General features: G+C 40.2%; 1 protein-coding gene across 11 annotated transcripts in view; it reads left to right on the top strand.

The window, feature by feature from the left end:
• ERBIN (erbb2 interacting protein) overlaps positions 1 to 24473 on the top strand; it is a 225299-nt gene that overhangs the window by 133638 nt on the left and 67188 nt on the right. For all 11 annotated transcript variants that reach the window (XM_048851872.2, XM_048851875.2, XM_048851877.2 and 8 more), the window contains 3 exons: positions 834 to 912; positions 5014 to 5103; positions 24121 to 24177. In XM_048851872.2, coding sequence (XP_048707829.2) covers positions 834 to 912; positions 5014 to 5103; positions 24121 to 24177 — 226 coding nt within the window. The remainder of the gene's footprint in view (positions 1 to 833; positions 913 to 5013; positions 5104 to 24120; positions 24178 to 24473) is intronic.

A 24473-nucleotide genomic window follows, 5' to 3' on the forward strand; every position in this document is an offset into this window, starting at 1 on the left:
GGATCTTGGGTAGCAGATAGAATACCCCTGGTTGAGGTTCTAGGGGTGTGTCTGTGCAGATTTGTTCTTGTGCTTTTTCAGGGAGTTTCTTGAGTAAATGGTGTAGTTTCGTTTGGTAACCCTCAGTGGGATCAGATGGTAATGGCCTGTAGCAGCCTCTATTTTCTATGCCTGTTATCCTGTGAGGAAAAAAACCATGCTTTTCTGGGCAGTGAAAACAAAGCCTATCATTGTTTCAGGCTCTTTGCAGAGTTAGGAAGACAACAGCATCAATTACACTTAATTAACATTTGGAAGTTCTCTGCAATCATGAAGGCTAGACTCTTAGTTATTTAAAGGAATGAAGTTTATATTCTGCATAATCCGAACATGTCTTGCAGGCCACATAAACCCATCAGGTGGTGTTGATCTATAGTCTGTCTAAATTTGGCAGGGGAGAAGGGGAGCACAATTTGTTACTGAAAATGTATCTTAGTGTAATTGATTGAAGGCTGACCCAAAGGCTCTGGATCAGGCCCTTTATTTGCCTTACTGATCTATGAAAATCACTGTTGCAGTGGTTCTCTGGAGTGTTGGTGGGAGCCTTTCCTGAGAGAGCACAGAATGAAGCATTTTGAGAAACAAATAGTGGGTATCAAACAGGTATTGTGAGAGAAGGTAGTGCATGAAAAAGGATATTTCTCATATGAAGTGGTCCTCGAAATGAAAAATTGGAGAACCACTGCATTAATTGTTAAATGAATTAGTTTTTTTTTATGGTTTAAATTAAACATTTTTCTGCCTGTGATTGAGTCTAATAACTTAACATAGTTTTTCTGTTCTTTATTTAACAGGCATACAGGAGTTTCCAGAAAACATCAAAAACTGTAAAGTTTTGGCAATTGTTGAGGCCAGTGTAAATCCAATTTCAAAGTAAGTGTGTGTTTGTTTGTTTTTTTTCATTCTGATAACAAAACCTAAACTTCCTTGTATGTCTGTATGGCTACACATGGAGGTAGTAGTGCCTCCCATAATTAAAGTTGCCCAGCAGGTCCCATTATAAGATGCTCTTTTTCAGTTGCTTACAACTTTGCCAGACTTTAACTGTCCAGGCTGAAATTTTCTATGCTGAGTGTTTGACTCAGGTTGAGTTTGATTTAGGGATACAAACCTCCAGCATTGTCCTGGAGACTCCAGGAATTGAAGATTAATCTTTAATTAAAGGTAATGTCATGTGATGAAACCTCCAGGAATCCGTCCAACCAAAGTTGGTAACCCTAGTTTGATTAAAGCTTCAGCAAAAACAATTCAACCATTTCTGCAAACAGGGTTAGAGGAAGAATATATATTTGCCCATGGTTAAAAGAAAAACAAACAAACTGAATTCTTATGACTCTTTCATTGTGATGCACTAGTGCCCCCATGCTCTGAAGCACAGACTTGAAATTTAGCAGGGAGATAGCATGTCCCTTACACCAGGCTATCTAGTGTTTGTATGACTGTTTGCCCAAATTTGGCCAAGTTATAAACCTTTGAAAATTTGCATTTGCCACAACAAATAAATAATATAATAATAATTACTGTATAGTAGCAACTTGTTCGAGTTTGGCGGGTAATTTCCCAGAGTCCATCTGCACTGATCAGGCCCAAGCCCAGGACTGCAGGCTCTGAGCAAGACTTTCCCTGCAATTGCTGCTCTTGGCTGCTAGAGGTGTCTGTGGCACTGGAACTAAGAATAGTGAGACTGTTTCTGGTGTCCAATCAGCATGGAGGCAGAAGCAGCCTGATTGAAATTCAGATCGGACAAGAACTGAGCCAGGATGGGGAGATAGATTGGTACAAGGAGCTGAGGCAGGGAAATGAGACTGGGAGCATAAGGGGGTTGTTGAGGGAGAGACGGGACTGGCATTGGGACAAGCTGGAGCAGGCAATGGCAGAAATGGGCAGACTTGGATGGGAATGGGGCAGAAGAGTGTGCCCACAAGAACATACTCCCCTCCAGAATCTGGAATTGAACCCAAGGTTCTTGGGTCTCCCCTGTCAGCAAATAGCTATGGATCTAGAGCAGTGGTTTTCAACCTTTTTTCATTTGAGAACCCCTACAAAATTTCAAATGGAGGTGCTTTGGATTTCCTTTGGAAATCTTAGACATAGTCTGCAGACTCCCACGGGTCCATGGGCTACATGTTGAAAACCACTGATCTAGAGGCTGATCCACACAGAGGATGACAAAACCTACAACTGTTCTGAGTTACTCCTTTACCTCAAGTGGCAGAGGCCTGTGCTGTGGATCTAAGAGTTCCAACCCTGTTGATGAACCATGTGGGTATCAGTATGGTTCCACAGGATGGAATTTTTTTTTTTCAATTAAAAAAAAAACAAAAACCTTACACACACAACTACATCTAAAAGCATGTTAAGGTTGCAAAGTCAAGCACTCAAAAATAAGGTAACCTGTACAACCTTAATTCAGCCCCCTTGTGTATATGCATTATGGTGGAGTCTTCACATGATTACGTCCTGTGTTTTGCACAGGACCTCTGCATCTTTGAGTGCACAGGATGGACAGTGTTCTGGAAACTTATCAGGGTTGTGTAATGAATGTGGCTGTTGTCTGTGGAACCTAGGGTAACTAGACAAAAAGTGTGAAAAATCGGGACGGGGATGGGGGTAATAGGAGCCTATATAAGAAAAAGCCCCAAATATCGGGACTGTCCCTATAAAATTGGGACATCTGGCCACCCTAGTGGGAGCCCTGCTTCATTTGAACAGAATTTAGAAGGAGTTTAGTGAATGAGGCAGTTGAAAGGTGTGTAGTGAATGGGGAAGAGAAAGTATGGACTTAGGTTAAATCAGTTGAATGCTGCTCTAAAAACTGGATTCTTTTCCTGCCTTTGCCACAGAGTTCTTGTGTGATGCTAAACAAGTTACTTAAACCAAACTTTTCATAGGTGCTCACTAATTGTGTGTTCCTCATTTTCTGGGTGGCAGACTTGAAATCCTTGGATGAGTACTAAGAGGTGCAACCGAAATCACTGGGCTAGAACAAAGTGTGGTATATAATGCTAAATACTGTGAAAATCAAGTCCTAGATATCTCAAAGTGGGCAACCAAAATTAATGAATAGTTCTGACCTTAATTTCTTTGATCCTCACTTCCTTATCTTTAAAATGGGGATCATACCACCTCACCACACACAGGGTTGTTGTGCAAATCAGTTCATTAATGTTTGGGAAGCATTCAGATACTTTAGTGAAGAATACCATGGAAAAAGCCTATGAGGAGCTCAGTATTCAGAGCAAGGTTTGAATATGTGTAGTAAATAAGACAGAGTCACATGTTGAAAAATAAGGATAAAACAAGAATAGCTATTGGTTCTGTGAATACCATCTGTCCTGTGAACTGAATGAGACAGGAGTTCTGGGGGAAGCAGAGGGAGGAAGTGACCTTGTTATTAAAGACAGTATCTTAATGGATACACATATGGGAGGTGACTTAGGGTTGCACAGACAACCTTAATTCTGGCATTTCCTTACTTTCCTTACTTCTGCTTGATTTTGCAACGTTGATATTCTTTTAACATAGTTTTTGTGTGTAGTTAAATTAAGAAAGGGATTAACATTTTTTAAAATTTTTATAACCTTAATAAAATACCATTTGAAAATAAATCCAACATTATGTGCATGCACATATATAATTATATAATTTATATTTTAATGTGTAACTGTATAATTACATAATTATTGCTAATTAAGTGGAAGGTAAACTGTACTAAATTTGTATTGATTAATTGATCAGATGATCCACTACGCTCTAGTCAATTTAAAACTATGGAACTTTGTAGGCATAAGGGCTGAGTGGGTATGTTGGATAAGGATAAATAAATAAGTAAATATTTATTGATATAGCACACACTGCTTTACATGAGGCAGTGTTATCTTTTTAAGACTATAAGGGTCTTGTTATCTTTTTAAGACTATAAGGGTTAGAACCCCCTCCCCCCCCCCCTTTTTTTTTTTTTTTTTTTTTTAAGATTAAAGTTTAAATTGTTCAGGAAAGTATGACTTAGACAGTTTCTTGGGCTTCCCTTTCACTACTTGAGTGTATTTTTCAAGTCTTGGTTTTGGCCCTAAACTGAGCTTTTAATGGAAGCATTGTGTTACCCTTACTATAGAGAGACTAAGTTTACATAAACTTTTGGTTTTTAAAATTACAGAAGGTGCAGGGAACCACAATACCATCTCCTAGGGTGGGCAGAAACGTGTAGATTCTCGGCTGACTGGGAACATTATTTTTGCTTTTTATTTTAATGTCAAAGTCAAATCTTTTAAAATAGGAAATCACTGCTGTTTCTATTGCTTCTACTGCTATTTCTTAGGCACCTACAGCCATAACATTTGAATGCCATTACCAATATTTTTAGAAGTTGCCAGTTCTCTGAAGAAGATGGACAAATGTACATTAGGTCTTCCTCAAATATAAGTTGCTTAATTAAAAAGAATCCAGTCTGTCTAGTTTATTTCATGGAGCAGAAACCATGGACCATTTTGCAAACTCGTCTCCTTGGATAAGACTCGGCAGAAGCGATGTCTCTTGTCTCCCTGGTGACAAGATTTAGGCTTGGCCCAGTTTCTAGAAGTAGTGCTAGCACAGGTGGGATTTCTGCTGAAAATGACCATCACCCCACTTCCACCCTTAAAAAACAAACTAACTCAAAAAGTTTTACTAGTTTTTCGTTAGCTTCGGTAACTCCTCTGAGTGCATCTTCCACAGTGCGAAAACAAGCCTTTCAGATAACTAGACCATAACCTGTTCATAGCATTGAAAAACAAGGGCCTTGAAACTGATTCTTGTGTGAACAGTTAGCCCAGTGTAGGCTGAGACAGCCTTGTAGAAATGCTGATAAACCTTAATTTTACCATATATGTTCATTATGCTATACTAAACAAATTATACTGTTTTAAGAGAATACGATATAATTACCTATGCTTCATTGAAACAAAAACACTACCTAAATTTTTTTTGTTTATCTAGGCTTCCAGATGGATTTTCCCAACTGTTAAACCTAACACAGCTGTACCTGAATGATGCTTTCCTTGAGTTTTTGCCAGCCAATTTTGGCAGGTAAGTTTTTAAATTTGAGTCTGAAAACCTACAATATTAATTATTTCTTCTTAACTATTCAGAAGAGGTTTTGCTGCCTCTTAAGCAAGTGGTGGAATATAAATCTCCAACAAGTTTTTCATGTATTACATAGCTTAAAATAAAACAAAAAACACCAACATACTCTTTGGTAGGTCTTCCTGAGTGTTCTATTCGTACTCTTGAGAAACCTTACCAGACATCACTTACTGGAAAATAACAATTAGATGCTTGTCTCACTTCATGAGGTAAGTCTGTCTGGTTTTAAGTATGAGAAACTAATCTTGCTGAAATACAGCTTGGTCACCATTTAGTTGTTGGAATGAAGCAAAACAATGTCTGTCTTCAGCAATCCATTTATGAACTTTCCATCCGTTTCTGGTAGACACACAGATGTTTTTACACATTAGTAAACTTATGTAAACCAGTGATTCCTGAACTATTAGTGCTTAGGAACACATAACATATTCGCTATCAGTTACGCACAGAACCCTGTATGATGGGTTCCCCCCAGGGTGTCACCTGGAACTGGGGTACCACTGAGCCCTTTGACCCACCAGCCTGGGCTCCCTCTCACACTGTGCTGCTGTGACAAGCTGTCCAGCCCTCCAAGCTTGCACTTTCACCAGCATTCACTCCCTCAATCTGAAGAGGAAATGCAGCAGCCCCCTGAGCTAAGATTTTCAAGTACTTCACTCTAAACTTACTGGTTTAGATTAAAACATTAAATAAATTTATAAATTACAAAAGAGAGATTTTCAGTGATTATAAGCGATAGCAAACAGATGAAAGCAAATTACCTAGTAAATAAACAAAATCACAAACTAAGCTTAACACACCCTGACTGATGATACAAGTGGGCTGCAGATTCTGAAGGCACAAGCTACACTTGCTTTGCAATTTTGAATCCCTAGGTTTTTCCTACACAAGCTAGAAATCCTCCTAGCCTGGGTCCAGCACTTCCCCCAGTTCAGTCTTTTGTTCCGTAGGTGTTTCCAGGACTTTTTTGGTGTGGTGACTGAAGAACAAGAGAGGATGTCACTCCCTGCCTTATATAGCTTTAGCATTTGGTGGGAATCCTTTGTCCCAACCTCAGTTTGTGGAAAAAACCCTGGTATCCAAGATGGAGTCCAGGGTCATCTAGCCTGGTCACATGCCCTTGCATACCTTGCTGAGTCAGAGCAGCAATTGCTTACAGGCTGGCAAAAACATTCACAGGAAGGTTAAATTCTTCCAGGGTCTATTGTTTTTGCTGATGGACCGTCAGCACTGTCTGGCTTCTTCATTGTTGTATCAGAAAGGCTAGTTGTGGGTGTCACCCAGAGTAAGCACAATTGAAATACAGATACATAGTCAATATTCTTAACTTTAGGTACAAAAATAATTCATGAATACAAATAGGATAATCCTATTCAGCGAATCATAACTTTTCCAATGGCAGCTCACATGACCCATCGTGTACAAAATGCATTATAATTATGCCGTAATCATATCATAATCTTATCACGGAAGAATATGAGGTGAGGTGTCATACCCGATAAGCAAATTTGCTCTAAATCAGAGTTTAACATGAGGCAAATACTTATACCCTACCCTTTAAACTCCGGGTTAATTCTTCAGTGCAAAAATGGTAAGATAATATAGTTAAGAAGAACATTATTTTTAGGCCAGTACTGTCTGTCCTTTCCTCCTGGTTCTTTTGGTTTGTCCACTTCTGTTTTGTTGCACTCTCCTTCCCTGTCCTGTCTGGCTTTTTCTTTCAACCCTTTTCCCCTCCCATATCTCACCCAAACTTTTCTTTCAGAGCTACATCAGTTTACACCAGTTGAGGATCTGATCCTTGGAGTGCAAGTGACTAGGATCCTATAATCCTAGTCGATACAATTCCGTAAACAAGTGCTCAGAAAAGTGCAGAGAGCAGAAGCATAGCACTACTCTTCTACAGTTGCTGAAGTAGTTTGGCAGACCAGTAGGCACTCAGTGAAAAGCAAGAACAAAAGTAGTCTGTTAGCGATGCATTTACTAGTCATCTGAGACGCACACTTTTAGGAAATTTCCACTACATGCATCTGAAGAAGTGGGTATTCACCCACCAAAGCTTATGCTCCAATATGTCTGTTAGTCTATAAGGTGCCACAGGACTCTTTGCCACTTTTAGGGTTGGTGGCCTAGATCTCTCTTTTGTATGTATTCATTTCCTGAATTCAGTATTTTAAAAAATCAGATCACAAATAGGTTGAGAGGGATTGTTTTCTTCACTTCACTCTTGGAACTGAGCCATGAGGTATGTCTACACTTTGAACTGGATGTGTAAATTCCAGCTTGAGGACATACCTCTGCTGGTTCTGATTGAGCTAGCATGCTAAAAACAGAGTGTAGCCACAGCAGCAGGAGGGCCAAGCTACCCTAAGTAGGATCCCATCTGAGACTCTAGGTAGGTCTTCGAGCTGGCTAGCCACTCACGCTATCATGGTTACACTTTATTTTCTGTATGCTAGTGCAGGGGTGTATGTCTCCTCAAGCTGGAATTTACACCTCTGGCTTAAAGTGTAGACATACTGTCATGGTGTTCTGGGTATAAATCAGACCAGTAAAGGATTGTGTCACTGCTTATCCTGCGATCTTGGGTGCATTACAATGCTTTTCTGCTGTAGCTCCGAGCCTGGGATACTCACAGGTAACAGTCTGTGTGCCAGACAACCCTGGTTCAGCAGCTCTGACCCCAAAACCCTCACAACACCATTTCCACCAGACTTGGTTACAACCAGCAAGTGACCCCAACACACCACATCCCCAAACTTCCCCAAAACCATGTGCCCTGAAGTGTCCAGCCCTCACCTGGGCCACTCGGACAAATATTAAGGTTTGTTGCTCCTTCAAAGAGACAGAAGCCCATTACATCTTATTAAAATAATGGGGGTAATTACACCCTTCCCTTCAAACACAGCACTGAGTTGGTTTATAGTAAAAAATAAAACAAATTTATTAACAAAATTATACATAGGATTAAGTGATGTCAAGTACAAAAAATAAGTGGAGATGGTTACAAGCAATTAAAAGTGAAAATACATATCTAATGGTCTAAAACTTAATCTTGCAAGGTACAGGCTTTGTTCAAGATGGTTTCTCTCACCAATCTTCCTTCTTCCCAGCCCTGGCTGACTTCCCCTCAGTTGGGATCTTCCACAGAAGTACAAGATGCTTGGTTCCCTTGTCTTCCTAGATGAAAGAACTTTGCCGAAGCTGTTTTCTCACCTATTTTCAGTTCTCTCCTTGGTTGAAGGACCCATCTTTCTCAGGTTGCAAGAGCTCTGGCCCTTGTGGCTGTCTAGTGATGGATGCCAAAGATGGCATCGGCCCTTGCTTATATCTTCCAAAGTTCAATGGACTTGTTTCAGAAGGCAGGATAACCTCATGCTGTTTTTCCCTTCGTGTGGGCTTCCAATCCCTACGTATGTAAATATGATTTCCATTGTTTTGATTCCATCATCCTTAATTTACATCGGAGACAAGTAAATAGCTGTTATGTTCCCTCCTGTCTGGGAGAGATCTATATCTTCCTTTGTTTGGACACAAACTGTAAAAGATAATATCAATGGGTACTCATAATTCCTTATATAATGTTAATACATACAGTTCACAATGATACTAATCACCAGTGTGTCATAGGTTTTCATAAAAGACCTCACTCTACACACTTTTATAATACAATAATATTGTATACAATCTGTTGACTCAGTTGCTTATCACTTGAGATTCAGCCCCCCTCTCCCCCCAATCTTTATATTTGTTAGTTTGATAGCTTTGTTTACCTACTATGTAAAGGGACCTTCATTGTCTCTGCCTGGTGACCATGCTAGTCTAAGAAGCAAATGTACATACCTTTATCTTGGGCTGACCTATTTACTAACTCTCCCAATATGTCTGGTTTAAATACATTTTAGTCATAATTCTAGCCTATATCCGTTACTCTTGATGCACACTGTGTACATACATCATGCAAGAATATTATTGATCAGTGAGTTTTTAGTTTTCCAGTTACCTATCACATGACATCTTTTTAGATGCAGATTATAACCATAGTGAATTGGTGTACCTTGAACTAGTCAGGCCAGCTGAAACTCTCTACCTGATTCCAGTGAGCCTCTTGCCTTGAGATGCTTTTAGCGTCACACCTCTCCCATTAAAAAGTTACAGGGAAGTTAGCTAGTGGCTAACCCAGAGGCAGCCTTTCAGAGCCCTCTCTCCTGGACATGGCATCTGCCACTATATTTTCTTTCCCCTTTATATAGAAGAAACCTGGTTTGTCACCTTTGTCTGTTTACAATCTACAGGACTTATCAAAGACTATACATAATTACACCTACTGGCTGGCTAAGAATTGTACACATCCTGTGCAATTGATTTGTTACCTTGTCTCCCTCAGCACACCCCAGCATGCCTGATTTTCACCCACCTGTGTCTTTTAGACTATAAGCTTTTTGGGGCAGGAACTTCAATTTATCGTCTTTGTACATCACCCAGCACAATGAGATCCAGTGTCGTTGAGGCCTATAGGTGGTACTGCAATATAAAAGTGTTTATAATAATAATTTAAAAATTTAAAATTAATGGGAATTGGGATGCAAATCCCTTAATAGCTATGAAAATCTCAGCCTTGTTTTTTAAAATATACAGGTGCTGACTTAAAACACCCTAACTTCTAGGCTAATAGAGCTGAACAGGAATTATTAACAGACCTTATACCATTAATTGATGTATATATTTTATTTAAAAAATGGGTTTAAACTGGGTTTACTGAAACAGTAAAATTTTCTGAGATAAGGTGGATGAGGCAGCATCTTTTAGTGGAACTTATCTTTTATTCTTACCTTTGTCTTCTATTCTGACCTGAAGACTAGCTCTGTGTGGCTCGAAAGCTTGTCTCTCACCAACAGAAGTGATCCTATAAAAGATAATACCTCACCCACCTTCCTCTAATATCCTGGGACCGACTGCTGTAGTTACACTCCATACAGTAAGATTTCCTGTTTAGTAATGTGTTTGTTCAGTTACTTAGTTAATTAGTCTTGTGTATGAATAGAATTATGGAGCGAAATTAGAAATTGCAAGACAAGTAAATTTTTTCATCTGTACTTGTTACATATTTGAAAAGATTAGAAATGAGAGAGAATAAATTAGAACTAAAATAAACCCCACAAAATGTGCTTTAAAAATATTTTTGTTTTTGGTTGTGCATTCTGCAGATTTTTGGCATCTGTTTGAGGCTCACTTTGATACACGTTTAAGCTATTATATTTTTGTAGCAGATTAGTGTGCTTTTTTACAAGTTTTCTGAGCACAGCTGAGCTTTAGTTACCTATTAGTCTGAATGTGGAAACAAAGTATAAGTGTCATGTGATGTCTGCCTAATTTATCTGGAGTAAGCAATGTCAAACAGAGCCTAAATGTAAACCAGTTGGCTATCTCACTAGCCGGTGCACCAAAGAGCACTCTTCCAGCCACAGGATTTCTGTCCTTTTCATCAAGACTTTTGATTTTAATTTTTTCAAAATAAACTTGTTAAGGAAAAGTTCAAAACATCAATTGTGTCCTTTCCCCCTGACCTGGAGTCTTCTGCAGGGCCTGTCTACTCCCCTCAGGATTACATTCTGCAGACTGTCTGCCTGGGAGTCAAGTCAAGGCAAACCTTTCTGATCCCATCTCCTTCCTAGCCTGCTTGCCTGCAGGATTACACTCTGCAGGCTGTCTGTCTGAGAATCACGTATAAACTGTGTTCTTTCCTCTGCCCCAGGACCTCTTGTCTCCCTACCTCCTGCAGCTCCCATCCTCAGCTAAGCTACTTGCTCACTTTTATGAGAACCATTTGATCTTCAAGCTATCATGTGATCCCTAGCCTTACAGCCTCAGGTGAGGGGCAGCTGATTAGTCTGATTGGGCCCAGCTGATTGGATGCAATTGAGCTCAGCTCCCCTTAAAAGACCAGCCATTCTGATACTAGCATTTGACTGTAATAATTTCATTGGTAGCAGTCTACAAAAACAGAAGTTTGGGACAAATAACAGTCTGATCTAGTGAGGTACTAGGTGCTAAACACACTCAACTCTTGTTAAATTGATATAGATTAACTCTCCAACAGGTTTCACTGTTTAGTTCTGATTTGAATGGCTGTCCTTTTCAGCTTCACTGCAGAAAACCTCCCTGAGGTTAAAGAGTGTTGAAGGAGCCTAGCACTTCACAGGAATAGGGCATTATGACAGTGAAGCTAAATAGGATAGTTATTCGGATCTGAATTACACATTTAAAATCATAGAATCATAGAATATCAGGGTTGGAAGGGACCTCAGGAGGTCATCCAGTCCAACCCCCTGCTCAAAGCAGGACCAATCCCCAAATGGTCCCAAAGCAGGACCATCCCAGCCAGGGCTTTGTCAAGCCTGACCTTAAAAACTTCTAAGGAAGGAGATTCTACTACCTCCCTAGGTAACTCATTCCAGTGTTTCACCACCCTCCTAGTGAAAAAGTTTTTCCTAATATCCAACCTAAACCTCCCCCACTGCAACTTGAGACCATTACTCCTTGTCCTGTCCTCTTCCACCACTGAGAATAGTCTAGAACCATCCTCTCTGGAACCACCTCTCAGGTAGTTGAAAGCAGCTATCAAACCCCCCCTCATTCTTCTCTTCTGCAGACTAAACAATCCCAGTTCCCTCAGCCTCTCCTCATAAGTCATGTGTTCCAGACCCCTAATCATTTTTGTTGCCCTTCGCTGGACTCTCTCCAATTTATCCACATCCTTCTTGTAGTGTGGGGCCCAAAACTGGACACAGTACTCCAGATGAGGCCTCACCAATGCCGAGTAGAGGGGGACGATCACATCCCTCGATCTGCTCGCTATGCCCCTACTTATACATCCCAAAATGCCATTGGCCTTCTTGGCAACAAGGGCACGCTGCTGCCTCATATCCAGCTTCTCGTCCACTGTCACCCCTAGGTCCTTTTCCGCAGAACTGCTGCCTAGCCATTTGGTCCCTAGTCTGTAGCGGTGCATTGGGTTCTTCCATCCTAAGTGCAGGACCCTGCAGTTATCCTTATTGAACCTCATCAGATTTCTTTTGGCCCAATCCTCCAATTTGTCTAGCTCTTTCTGTATCCTATCCCTGCCCTCCAGCATATCTACCACTCCTCCTAGTTTAGTATCATCCGCAAATTTGCTGAGAGTGCAATCCACACCATCCTCCAGATCATTTATGAAGATATTGAACAAAACCGGCCCCAGGACTGACCCCTGGGGCACTCCACTTCACACCAGCTGCCAACTATACATGGAGCCATTGATCACTACCCGTTGAGCCCGATAATCTAGCCAACTTTCTACCCACCTTATAGTGCATTCATCCAGCCCATACTTCTTTAACTTGCTGACAAGAATACTGTGGGAGACCGTGTCAAAAAGCTTTGCTAAAGTCAAGAAACAATACATCCACTGCTTTCCCTTCATCCACAGAACCAGTAATCTCATCATAGAAGGCGATTAGATTAGTCAGGCATGACCTTCCCTTGGTGAATCCATGCTGACTGTTCCTGATCACTTTCCTCTCATGTAAGTGCTTCAGGATTGATTCTTTGAGGACCTGCTCCATGATTTTTCCGGGGACTGACTGGCCTGTAGTTCCCAGGATCCTCCTTCTTCCCTTTTTTAAAGATTGGCACTACATTAGCCTTTTTCCAGTCATCCGGGACTTCCCCCGTTCGCCACGAGTTTTCAAAGATAATGGCCAATGGCTCTGCAATCACAGCTGCCAATTCCTTTAGCACTCTCGGATGCAACTCGTCCGGCCCCATGGACTTGTGCACGTCCAGCTTTTCTAAATAGTCCCTAACCACCTCTTTCTCCACAGAGGGCTGGCCATCTACTCCCCATGCTGTGATGCCCAGCGCAGCAGCCTGGGAGCTGTCCTTGTTCGTGAAGACAGAGGCAAAAAAAGCATTGAGCACATTAGTTTTTCCCACATCCTCTGTCACTAGGTTGCCTCCCTCATTCAGTAAGGGGCCCACACTTTCCTTGGCTTTCTTCTTGTTGCCAACATACCTGAAGAAACCCTTCTTGTTACTCTTGACATCTCTTGCTAGTTGCAGCTCCAGGTGCGATTTGGCCCTCCTGATTTCATTCCTACATGCCCGAGCAATATTTTTATACTCTTCCCTGGTCATATGTCCAACCTTCCACTTCTTGTAAGCTTCTTTTTTATGTTTAAGATCCGCTAGGATTTCACCGTTAAGCCAAGCTGGTCGCCTGCCATATTTACTATTCTTTCGACACATCGGGATGGTTTGTCCCTGTAACCTCAACAGGGATTCCTTGAAATACAGCCAGCTCTCCTGGACTCCTTTCCCCTTCGTGTTAGTCCCCCAGGGGATCCTACCCATCCGTTCCCTGAGGGAGTCGAAGTCTGCTTTCCTGAAGTCCAGGGTCTGTATCCTGCTGCTTACCTTTCTTCCCTGTGTCAGGATCCTGAACTCAACCAACTCATGGTCACTGCCTCCCAAATTCCCATCCACTTTTGCTTCCCCCACTAATTCTTCCCGGTTTGTGAGCAGCAGGTCAAGAAAAGCTCCCCCCCAGTTGGCTCCTCTAGCACTTGCACCAGGAAATTGTCCCCTACGTTTTCCAAAAACTTCCTGGATTGTCTATGCACCGCTGTGTTGCTCTCCCAGCAGATATCAGGAAAATTAAAGTCACCCCTGAGAACCAGGGCGTGCGATCTAGTAGCTTCTGTGAGTTGCCGGAAGAAAGCCTCATCCACCTCATCCCCCTGGTCTGGTGGTCTATAGCAGACTCCTACCACTACATCACTAATCCCCTAAAGAATTCTGTATTTCTTTAATTAGTTCAGATCTTCTCTAAGGAAATGTTTCATTTAATCATAATATAAATTTATTTAAAGGCAGAGGTAGACATTAAGGGTGTACTATACTCCACCACATAAAGCCCTATATAGGTGGAGTGCTGAATGGTTGAGGAGGTGAAAGCCAACTTCCTCCACCCCCCAAAACCAGAATCAAGGTATTGATCTGCTAAACATCTTCCTCATGCTTAGACTGTGGATGCTATTTTAACCTGTTCATAAACACAGATCTGCACCTTTAGCCCACCTCCAAAGTGGCCTTCTACTCCATCTCATGTGGCAGCAGTGCAGAGACCTACCTTTTCCTGATGTGTAGGGTATGTACAGGTAGCCTTCTATAGCTACTCAGTCAGTGGATTCCCTAGTCAGCTATATTTTATTCTATATAGATCCTGTTTTTTCAACCAAAAGAAAACGGTCATCAGCCACTTTGCAATGATTTTATCAACTATTGAAATAGACCAGGATATTACTTCACCCACCTTGTCTCTCTGATATCCTGGGACTTACACAGCTACAACAACATTGGATATTGAAATAGAAGTCTTGTATGATTACAAAGGAATGACCTTTCATTTCTTGACCCAAATGTCTAATTTTGATGGACCCTACACTTAAATACATTTTGTGTGTGCTTCTAACTTAAATCATTGTTTAAGGCAAATCCAGGATGCTTGAAGAAACCTTTCGTGAAGTCCTAATTTTCTCCTCTGAATAGTGGAAATTATAGGAAGTAGGTACTCTCATTACCTATTTTGTTTAGATAAAAGCAGGTGGTGAAATTGGTAAGGTGCAAAAAACTGTGGTCTCTTCGATTCACTTCTTTTACTTTGGATAATTATATACATTAATTCTAATTTGTATCTAAGGATTGTATTTAATATATACATATGTGTAAGAAGTGTTTTGAAACTGCTTTGTTTCCTCCAAAGCCTATGGGAAAAAATTAAAGTGTAAAATAAAGAAAACTTTCTGAATTCTTCTTTCCAGATTTCTTTCCAGATTTCACTTTGATAAGTGAGGCCCTGCCTTTGTGAATACAGTCCATAATAATAAAGTTCAGGCTGAGCAATACTTGGCATCTGGTAAACACATTACAAATTTAGAGGTTGGTGTAGTAGAATAAATGGTTAATATTCACACTACTCTCCACATTTTCCTCAGTCATACAAATCAGATGTCAAAGTAGTATTTCTCTCAGTGTGCTTGGCTTTGGTCTTCACTCATATTTTTTTTCTTTAATATAAATACATATATATAATATAGTTTGCTTCATGTGGCTCCCCTGTGACTCTAGTTCAGCTACATAGTAGATGCTGGATAACAATTGGAACACTTGCACTTCTTCCACAGCTCTGTTACAATTAGGTTAAATTACTCCTTAATGAAATTGCCCTATGTGACATTTTAGTAATTAGTACTGACTTCGTTTATTAGAATCCAAATTTGAAACCTTACAGAACTAGTCTCAATTCCTACTGATCCAATAGTATGCAGCTGTCATTCTATATTCAGTATTCATTAACATGTAGAGTCAGAGACATAAGAATCTGTTTTACTGTAAGGATGAATATTGGCCAGGATTCTGGAGTTAGCCTCCATTGCAGTATATACAAAATTCCATTTCAGTGGCAGGTGCTCAGCACTTTTGAAAATTGGTTTTCATGTCTAAATATACAAATCTGTAGGCTGTGCCTTTAAGCAAGGCTAATATCTGCATTTGGATTCTTATCTAACGCTAACATAGCTGTGCAGCATTATAGGTGTGATAGCCTTTGGGTGAGATGATATACTGTTGTTTTTGTCCCATTGGAGGTTACAGCCCATAGCTCTATTCAAAAAGAGTACAATGATAATCCTGGTGTCGCGATCAGCACTTTTAAATAAAATAGGTTCTAGTGTCCAAAACTGTATATCTTGTCAAATAATGGTTATGGCATATGCCTACATAGACATCACATTCCCAGCTTCTGATTCATTGTTTTGTCGAGCACATTGGAATATTTTAAGAATGAAAGGGGCAGAATAAAGCCACATTCATTTCTACTTTACTCCATTGTGTCTTCCATTTTCACTTTTTTCATGAAAAGAAGACATTTGGGAAAACAATTACTTTTTCTACTGCTGCTTCTAGCCACTGATCAGCACTCTGAAGTGTATAGAAATGGAGCTGGTAAAGCAACAGCCGCTGCTGCTGCTGCTCAGGTTTAAGTTTCTTGTTGATAGACCTGTTACCAAGGAGTTCAGCCTCAGCCTCTGGCACATGTGATCTTTGATGCTTAGAATCATTTTATAACTCAGCACTAGCTAGCTGTAGACAACCTTCCATGACTTTTGTAAATAAATTAATATGGCAGTGCTGTGAACTCATTTTTAATCTTACCTTTCCAGCGTTGTACAGTCCATATTTCAAAAAGTTGGTTCAGTAAAAGATATTATCTCACTCACCTTGTCTTTTTAAAAGATCTTAATTTTCCATAAATTTTGTACTTTTACATAAACTAACAATGCAGTGTTAAGATTTTGAGGCATTAATCTTTTAATGTTATCTCTTCAATTTTACAAAAATAATTTTGCAAGATTCAGAGGCTGCTACAGAGCAGAATGCTGATTATTTTAGCCTCCTGCTTTTAATAGTATTTAATTCAGAAAAACATTTTAAATTATAAAGAACTTGTGACCATGCTGAAAAAATAAACTGTCTGAAATATATATAATTCTATTTGGAAGTAAAAGGGGTGGTTGTAATGTGACTTTGTAGGCATATCTTCTTGGAAAATGAAACTATATATTTGATGTTGAGCTGTATTGATGCAGGATCTTAAACCAAAACAGACAGGAAATCAGATTTAACGGAGTTATTGAACTAATTTTCTGCTGACTGTGGTGCTCATACGTGGTATTAAATATTTAAATTTTTGTGTTTAAAAGTTGAGCTGTAATGTGTACAGGCTGCTTAGATAACAGTGGACAAAATAATTCCTAGAATATTCAATTGAAGTAAACAGTTTCTCCAGGTATGAATTTGGCCCATTGTTTAAAATGAAATAAAATTACTTTAGCTTTGTTAGTTGATCTATAAACATTTTTTTTAACGAAGCCCCAAGTTTATCTTAAAATATTCAAATGGATACTAAAAAACTGAATTTTGGTATGACTGAGTGTGTGTTTTTTGTTAAAAGTTTGAACCCCAGATGTTGCAGGAGTATTACACAACTCACTTTTGAGACACGTGTCATGTTGCTTTCCGTTTTGATTTTATGCATTTTGAATTAGTGTCTCATAATACATACCATATTTTCTGCTGCAAGGAGAGATTTTCATTTCCCAACAGTGCAAGGAGGTTTTTTCTGTTGCCTTTTTGTGGTAAAATAACATGTAAAATATATATTGTATGCTATGATCTGCATAGACAACGTTACATACTTAATATAGGTGGAATACATAGGGACATCTATAGTTAAGGTTGTCTAAGGGTTTCCATTTTAAATAACCATCTCTGTTCGATTCCCGTATACCAGTCAAGATATTTGGATGTAGTTCCTGAAGGCCAGCAGATGAAGTAAAACTTTCTTTTGATTACCTCATCCTTCCCGTACATAGAAGAGGTTTTGTATCTCCCAGAGTTCTGATGTGTTTGTCTCAGTAGGTGGAACTAGCTGAGGAGATAACTTAAACATAGGAGAAAATGCAATAAGTCTAAGGAAGGCAACAGAAACAACAATGTCTCTGTTCTGTTAGTGATTCATACAGCGGGAAGAAGTGGTCTGGCAGCGTTAGATGCAGATGAGGTCAGAAAAATTGGAGATCGTTTCCAGTGATAATCGTAAAAAAAAAAAATGAGGAGTACTTTTGGCACCTTAGAGACTAACACATTTATTTGGGTATGAGCTTTCCTGGGCTAAAACCCACTTCATCAGATGCATGCAGTGGAAAATACAGTAGGAAGATTATATTATAATATGTGTGAGAGAGAGAGAGAACACAAACATGAAAAAAGGGTGTTGCCATACCAACTGTAATGAGACTACTCAATTAAGGTGGGCTATTGTCAGCAGGAGAAAAAAACTTTTGTAGTGATAATCAGGATGGCTCATTTCAAACAGTTGACAAGAAGGTGTGAGTAACAGTAGGGAAAAAAATAGCATGGGGAAATAGTTTTTACTTTGAGTAATGACCCATTCACTCCCGGTCTTTATTCAAGCCTAATTTAATGGTGTCCAGTTTGCAAATTAATTCCAATTCTGCAGTTTCTCTTTGGAGTCTGTTTTTGAAGGTTTTTTTGTTGGAGTATTGCGACTTTTAGGTCTGTAATTGAGTGACTAGGGAGGTTGAAGTGTTCTCCGACTAGTTTTTGAATGTTATAATTCTTGACATCTGATTTGTCCATTTATTCTTTTGCATAGAGATTGTCCGGTTTGGCCAATGTACATGGCAGAGGGGCATTACTGGCACATGATGGCATATATCACATTGGTAGATGTTCAGGTGAATGAGCCTCTGATGGTGTCGCTGATGTGATTCGGTCCAGTCATGGTGTCCCTTGAATAGATATGGGGACAGAGTTGGCATTGGGCTTTGTTGCAAGGATAGGTTTCATAGAATCATAGAATCATAGAATATAAGGGTTGGAAGGGACCCCAGAAGGTCATCTAGGTCCTGCTTCGAGCAGGGGGTTGGACAATTCCCAGTTAAATTATCCCAGCCAGGGCTTTGTCAAGCCTGACCTTAAAAACCTCTAAGGAAGGAGATTCTACCACCTCCCTAGGTAACGCATTCCAGTGTTTCACCACCCTCTTAGTGAAAAAGTTTTTCCTAATATCCAATCTAAACCTCCCCCACTGCAGCTTGAGACCATTACTCCTCGTTCTGTCATCTGCTACCATTGAGAACTGTCTAGAGCCACCCTCTTTGGAACCCCCTTTCAGGTAGTTGAAAGCAGCTATCAAATCCCCCCTCATTCTTCTCTTCTGCAGGCTAAACAATCCCAGCTCCCTCAGCCTCTCCTCATAACTCATGTGTTCCAGACCCCTAATCATTTTTGTTGCCCTTCGCTGGACTCTCTCCAATTTATCCACATCCTTCTTGAAGTGTGGGGCCCAAAACTGGACACAGTACTCCAGATGAGGCCTCACCAATGTCGAATAGAGGGGAACGATCACGTCCCTCGATCTGCTCGCTATGCCCCTACTTATACATCCCAAAATGCCATTGGCCTTCTTGGCAACAAGGGCACACTGCTGACTCATATCCAGCTTCTCGTCCACTGTCACCCCTAGGTCCTTTTCCGCAGAACTGCTGCCTAGCCATTCGGTCCCTATGGTTTCTGGGTTAGTGTTCTCCAGTCCCTCAGACAGAGACAAACACCTACAAGAACTCTATCAAGCCGCTTTAAAACTACAATACCCACCCACTGAATTGAAGAAACAGATTGACAGAGCCAGAAGAATACCCAGAAGTCACCTACTCCAGGACAGGCCCAACAAAGAAAGTAACAGAATGCCACTAGCCGTCATCTTCAGCCCCCAACTAAAATCTCTCCAGCGCATCATCAAGGATCTACAACCTATCCTGAAGGACGATCCTTCACTCTCTCAGATCTTGGGAGACTGGCCAGTCCTTGCTTCCAGACAGCCCCCCAACCTGAAGCCAATACTCACCAGCAACCACACACCAAAAACACTAAACCAGGAACCTAAATTTGTTAGTCTCTAAGGTGCCACAAGTACTCCTTGGTTTTTTCGCTGATACAGACTAACATGGCTATCACTCTGAGAACAGTGTTATTCTAGGAGATTTGCAGATACTGAGGTGAGCGTGAAGTGGACCAACAGGCCTTCAAGTCTAGCAGGAAGGCAAAGAGATCATTCAGCAAGTTCAAGAAGCCTTGGGCAAGCAAAAAAATGTTCTAATGGCCATGATAGACAGAATCTTGCAGAAGCTTTCTTGAGGTTTAATTTTGTAGCCATAGATTGGCTAAAGATGCCATGGTACCAAGATCTATTAGATATGCCTGGTGAAATACCCATCATTCTGCTTGTCACAAAGGATCTGCTCAGGCAAAGTCAATTTTCTTAAAAAGAAAAGGAGTGCTTGTGGCACCTTAGAGACTAACAAATTTATTTGAGCATAAGCTTTCGTGAGCTACAGCTCAGCTCACGAAAGCTTATGCTCAAATAAATTTGTTAGTCTCTAAGGTGCCACAAGTACTTCTTTTCTTTTTGCAGATACAGACTAACACAGCTGCTAGTCTGGAACCTGTCAATTTTCTTAGAAATCCTAATTCACTAGCACAAGTGATCTAGGTATGACGGAGTCAAACCTTTAATAAAAAGGGAGGAGGTGCTGCCAGATAAGGTCATGTCTGCAAGAATAGTCATCTGAAAACAATGTACTTTGTTGTCCTATATAAGACTAAAGAACGCTTGTTTCCCCTTCTGGTACAGGAGAGCAAAAAATATTTCCTTCTCAATCTGCAGTTCTGGATATCCTCCCGTTCCAGCAAGCTGGGCAGAATTGGAGTTGAATACCAGTTCCATAAAGACACAACGTAGCTATTACAGTATTATAGGGTGTGGTGGTTCACTTTTCTGTGCACATCACCCAGATGTGACCAAAAGTGTGAGAGCGCTTTGGAGAAAAAATGATACTGTTAATAGGCATTCCAGTTCTCCCTTAAATTTGGTTGCTAATATTCAGTGAAACTTAAATTTATTCTCCATATTCTCATAGCACCTTCTGTTGATCCCCTTAAGTCTATTTGCTGCATATCATGGCCTTTAATTTTTTTGCCATTACTTCTGCTAGAGTCAGGGAACTTTAATGTCCTATTCTGTAATGTAGAAGGACTCCCAGCAGGTAATACGCAGAACTCTTGTCTTCATGACCCTGCCTGCATTTATACATACAGCAGTTTCTACATTTCATATAAAAATGAAATGTAGAAGCCATGTCACTTCTGTCTTAATCCACAGAATTCCAGAGGGTGTGCTACATTGCTTGGATGTCAAGACCCCGTTGAATTTATCTTGGCCAAGCAGCTAAGTTCAGAGACTGAGAGGTTATTTATCTTGCATCAAGGCTTTACTGTAAGAAAGGTCAGGCAGTTTCCAAATAGAAAACTTAAAAATGGATTAATGAGCTGACTAGGAAGGAAACTTGGGAAGGGAAGTCCAAGGTGCATCCAATGGCCACTTGATCAGATGGCTGACACAATAGACCTGATGAATCTTGATTTAGTGACAATCCCGTGTGACATTCTCATAAGCAAACTTGGAAAATGTGATCTAAATGAAATTACTATAAAGTACACAACTGGTTGAAAAACCATACTCGGAGTAGTTGGTAACGGTTTACTGTCAAACTGGGAGGGCGTGTTTAGTGGAGTGCTGCAGGGGTCAGTCCTGGTTCCGATACGATTTAGGGGTGAATCCTGGTTCCAATACGATTCCATATTTTCATTAATGATTTGGATAATGGAATGGAGAGTATGCTTATAAAATCTGGGGATGACACCAAGCTTTGGGGAGGGGGAGTGATTTTGAAAGCACTTTGGACACAGAATTAGAATTCAAAATGACCATACCAAATTTTGAGAATTGGTCTGAACTCAACAAGATGAAATTCAATAAAGACAATGTAAAGTACTTCACTTAGGAAGGAAAAATGAAGTGCACAACTACAAAATGGGGAGTAGCTGACTAGGTGGTAGTACTGCTGAAAAGGATCTGAGGGCCACAGGGGTCACAAATTGAATGAATCAGCATTGTGATGCAGTTGTGAAAAAGACTAATATTCTGGTATATTAACAGGTATATTAACAGTATGCTCTACTCAGCACTGGTGAGCACTCAACTGGAGTACTCTGTCCAATTCTTGGTGGCACACTTTAGGGAAGAGGTGGAGAGAGTCCAGAGCAGAGCAACAAAAATGATAAAAGTTTCAGAAAGCCTGATCTATGAGGAAAGGTTAAAAAAACTGGGCATGATTAGTTTTGGGAAAAGAAGACTGAGAGGGGACATGTCTTTAAGTATGCTAAGGTCTGTGTCAAGGTTCCTCCCCCACTCTGAACTCTAGGGTACAGATGTGGGGACCTGCATGAAAAACCTCCTAAGCTTATCTTTACCAGCTTAGGTCAAAACTTCCCCAAGGTACAAAATATTCCACCCTTTGTCCTTGGATTGGCCACTACCACCACCAAACGAATACTGGTTACTGGGGAAGAGCTGTTTAGACGCGTCTTTCCCCCCAAAATACTTCCCAAAACCTTGCACCCCACTTCCTGGACAAGGTTTGGTAAAAAGCCTCACCAATTTGCCTAGGTGACTACAGACCCAGACCCTTGGATCTTAAGGACAATGAACAATCCTCCCAGCACTTGCACCCCCCCTTTCCTGGGAAATGTTGGATAAAAAGCCTCACCAATTTGCATAGGTGACCACAGACCCAAACCCTTGGATCTGAGAACAATGAAAAAGCATTCAGTTTTCTTACAAGAAGACTTTTAATAAAAATAGAAGTAAATAGAAATAAAGAAATCCCCCTGTAAAATCAGGATGGTAGATACCTTACAGGGTAATTAGATTCAAAAACATAGAGAACCCCTCTAGGCAAAACCTTAAGTTACAAAAAAGATACACAGACAGAAATAGTTATTCTATTCAGCACAGTTCTTTTCTCAGCCATTTAAAGAAATCATAATCTAACACGTACCTAGCTAGATTACTTACTAAAAGTTCTAAAAAAGAAAAGGAGTACTTGTGGCACCTTAGAGACTAACCAATTTATTTGAGCATGAGCTTTCGTGAGCTACAGCTCACTTCATCAGATGTTTACCGTGGAAACTGCAGCAGACTTTATATACACACAGAAATCTGTGTGTATATAAAGTCTGCTGCAGTTTCCACGGTAAACATCTGATGAAGTGAGCTGTAGCTCACGAAAGCTCATGCTCAAATAAATTGGTTAGTCTCTAAGGTGCCACAAGTACTCCTTTTCTTTTTGCGAATACAGACTAACACGGCTGTTCCTCTGAAACCTGTAAAAGTTCTAAGACTCCATTCGTGGTCTATCCCTGGCAAAGACAGACTATAGACAGACACACAGACCCTTTGTTTCTCTCCCTCCTCCCAGCTTTGAAAGTATCTTGTCTCCTCATTGGTCATTTTGGTCAGGTGCCAGCGAGGTTACCTTTAGCTTCTTAACCCTTTACAGGTGAGAGGAGCTTTCCCCTGGCCAGGAGGGATTTCAAAGGGGTTTACCCTTCTCTTTATATTTATGACAGTCTGTTATAAAGAGAACTGTAATCAGTTGTTCTTCATGTACACTGAAAGTAGGAGAAGATATAATGGCCGTAATCTGCAGCAAGGGAGATTTAGGTAAGATCATAGGAAAATTTCTAACTGTAAGGATAGTAAAACATTGCAATAGGCTTCCAAGGGAGGTTGTGGAATCCCCACCTGAAGGTTTTTAAGAACAGGTTGGACAGACACCTGTCAGGGATGGTTTAGGTGTACTTGATCATGCTTCTGCACAGGGGGCTGGACTTGATGATTTCTTGAAGTCCCTTCCAGCCCTACATTTCTATTATTGTTACTTGTGGAAATAGAGATCAGAGATATTGTTTTAACATAGCTTTATGTATAGGTATAGAATGTACAATATGGTCTAGCATAGTCCCTATAGCAGAAATTGTGTTTTAATTTGTTTTCCTTAATCCTGCCCTTTCCCCTCAAACAACCTTTTGTTTTGACATCTCAGGAGAATTTATATAAACTAAAAATTGTTTGAAATGTATAAAAAATCTGTGGGTAGAAGAGAACAATTGTGTTCAAGCAAGTGCAAATCAGAAGAGAGATCCAGATTAAAAAAAAAACTAATGAAAAGGTGAGATTACAACAATGTGACTTTTTGTACGGACTATCTTTGCAGTCTTAAGTGAAAAATATTCCTGGTCTTTAAATGACTTTTTGTACAACTACTAAAAATAACTTTCAGTTTCTGTTTCTATCACAAAGTTTGGGTTTCGTCAGAAAATAGAAATGTTTTACCTTTTTATGGTCAATCATTCTATCATGTGTTTATATTGCAGGTTAACTAAACTCCAGATATTGGAACTGAGAGAAAACCAGTTAAAAATGTTGCCAAAGTAAGTACAGATGGAATATTTAAGGTACATGCCTGCTTGCTTTTCAGTTTCAGTAAACTCTTAATGACTACTAAAGAGTGGATTGAGCCTTAATTGACCCAAGATGCACCAAAACTTCATGATCAAACCCAAAGGAATCAGCCCTCTTGCAGAAACTCTTCCTTGTCCTGGCTTTCCAAATTAGCTCTTGCTCTCTCTTCTCTAACCCAGTGGACTCCTTGATCTTCTGCCTCAGATACTTGAGTTTTTACTGATTCGGTACTATGTTAATTTTCTCCTCTTTCCTCCAGTCACTG

This window comes from Caretta caretta, chromosome 5 (assembly GCF_965140235.1).
Source record: "Caretta caretta isolate rCarCar2 chromosome 5, rCarCar1.hap1, whole genome shotgun sequence".
NCBI lineage: Eukaryota > Metazoa > Chordata > Testudines > Cheloniidae > Caretta > Caretta caretta.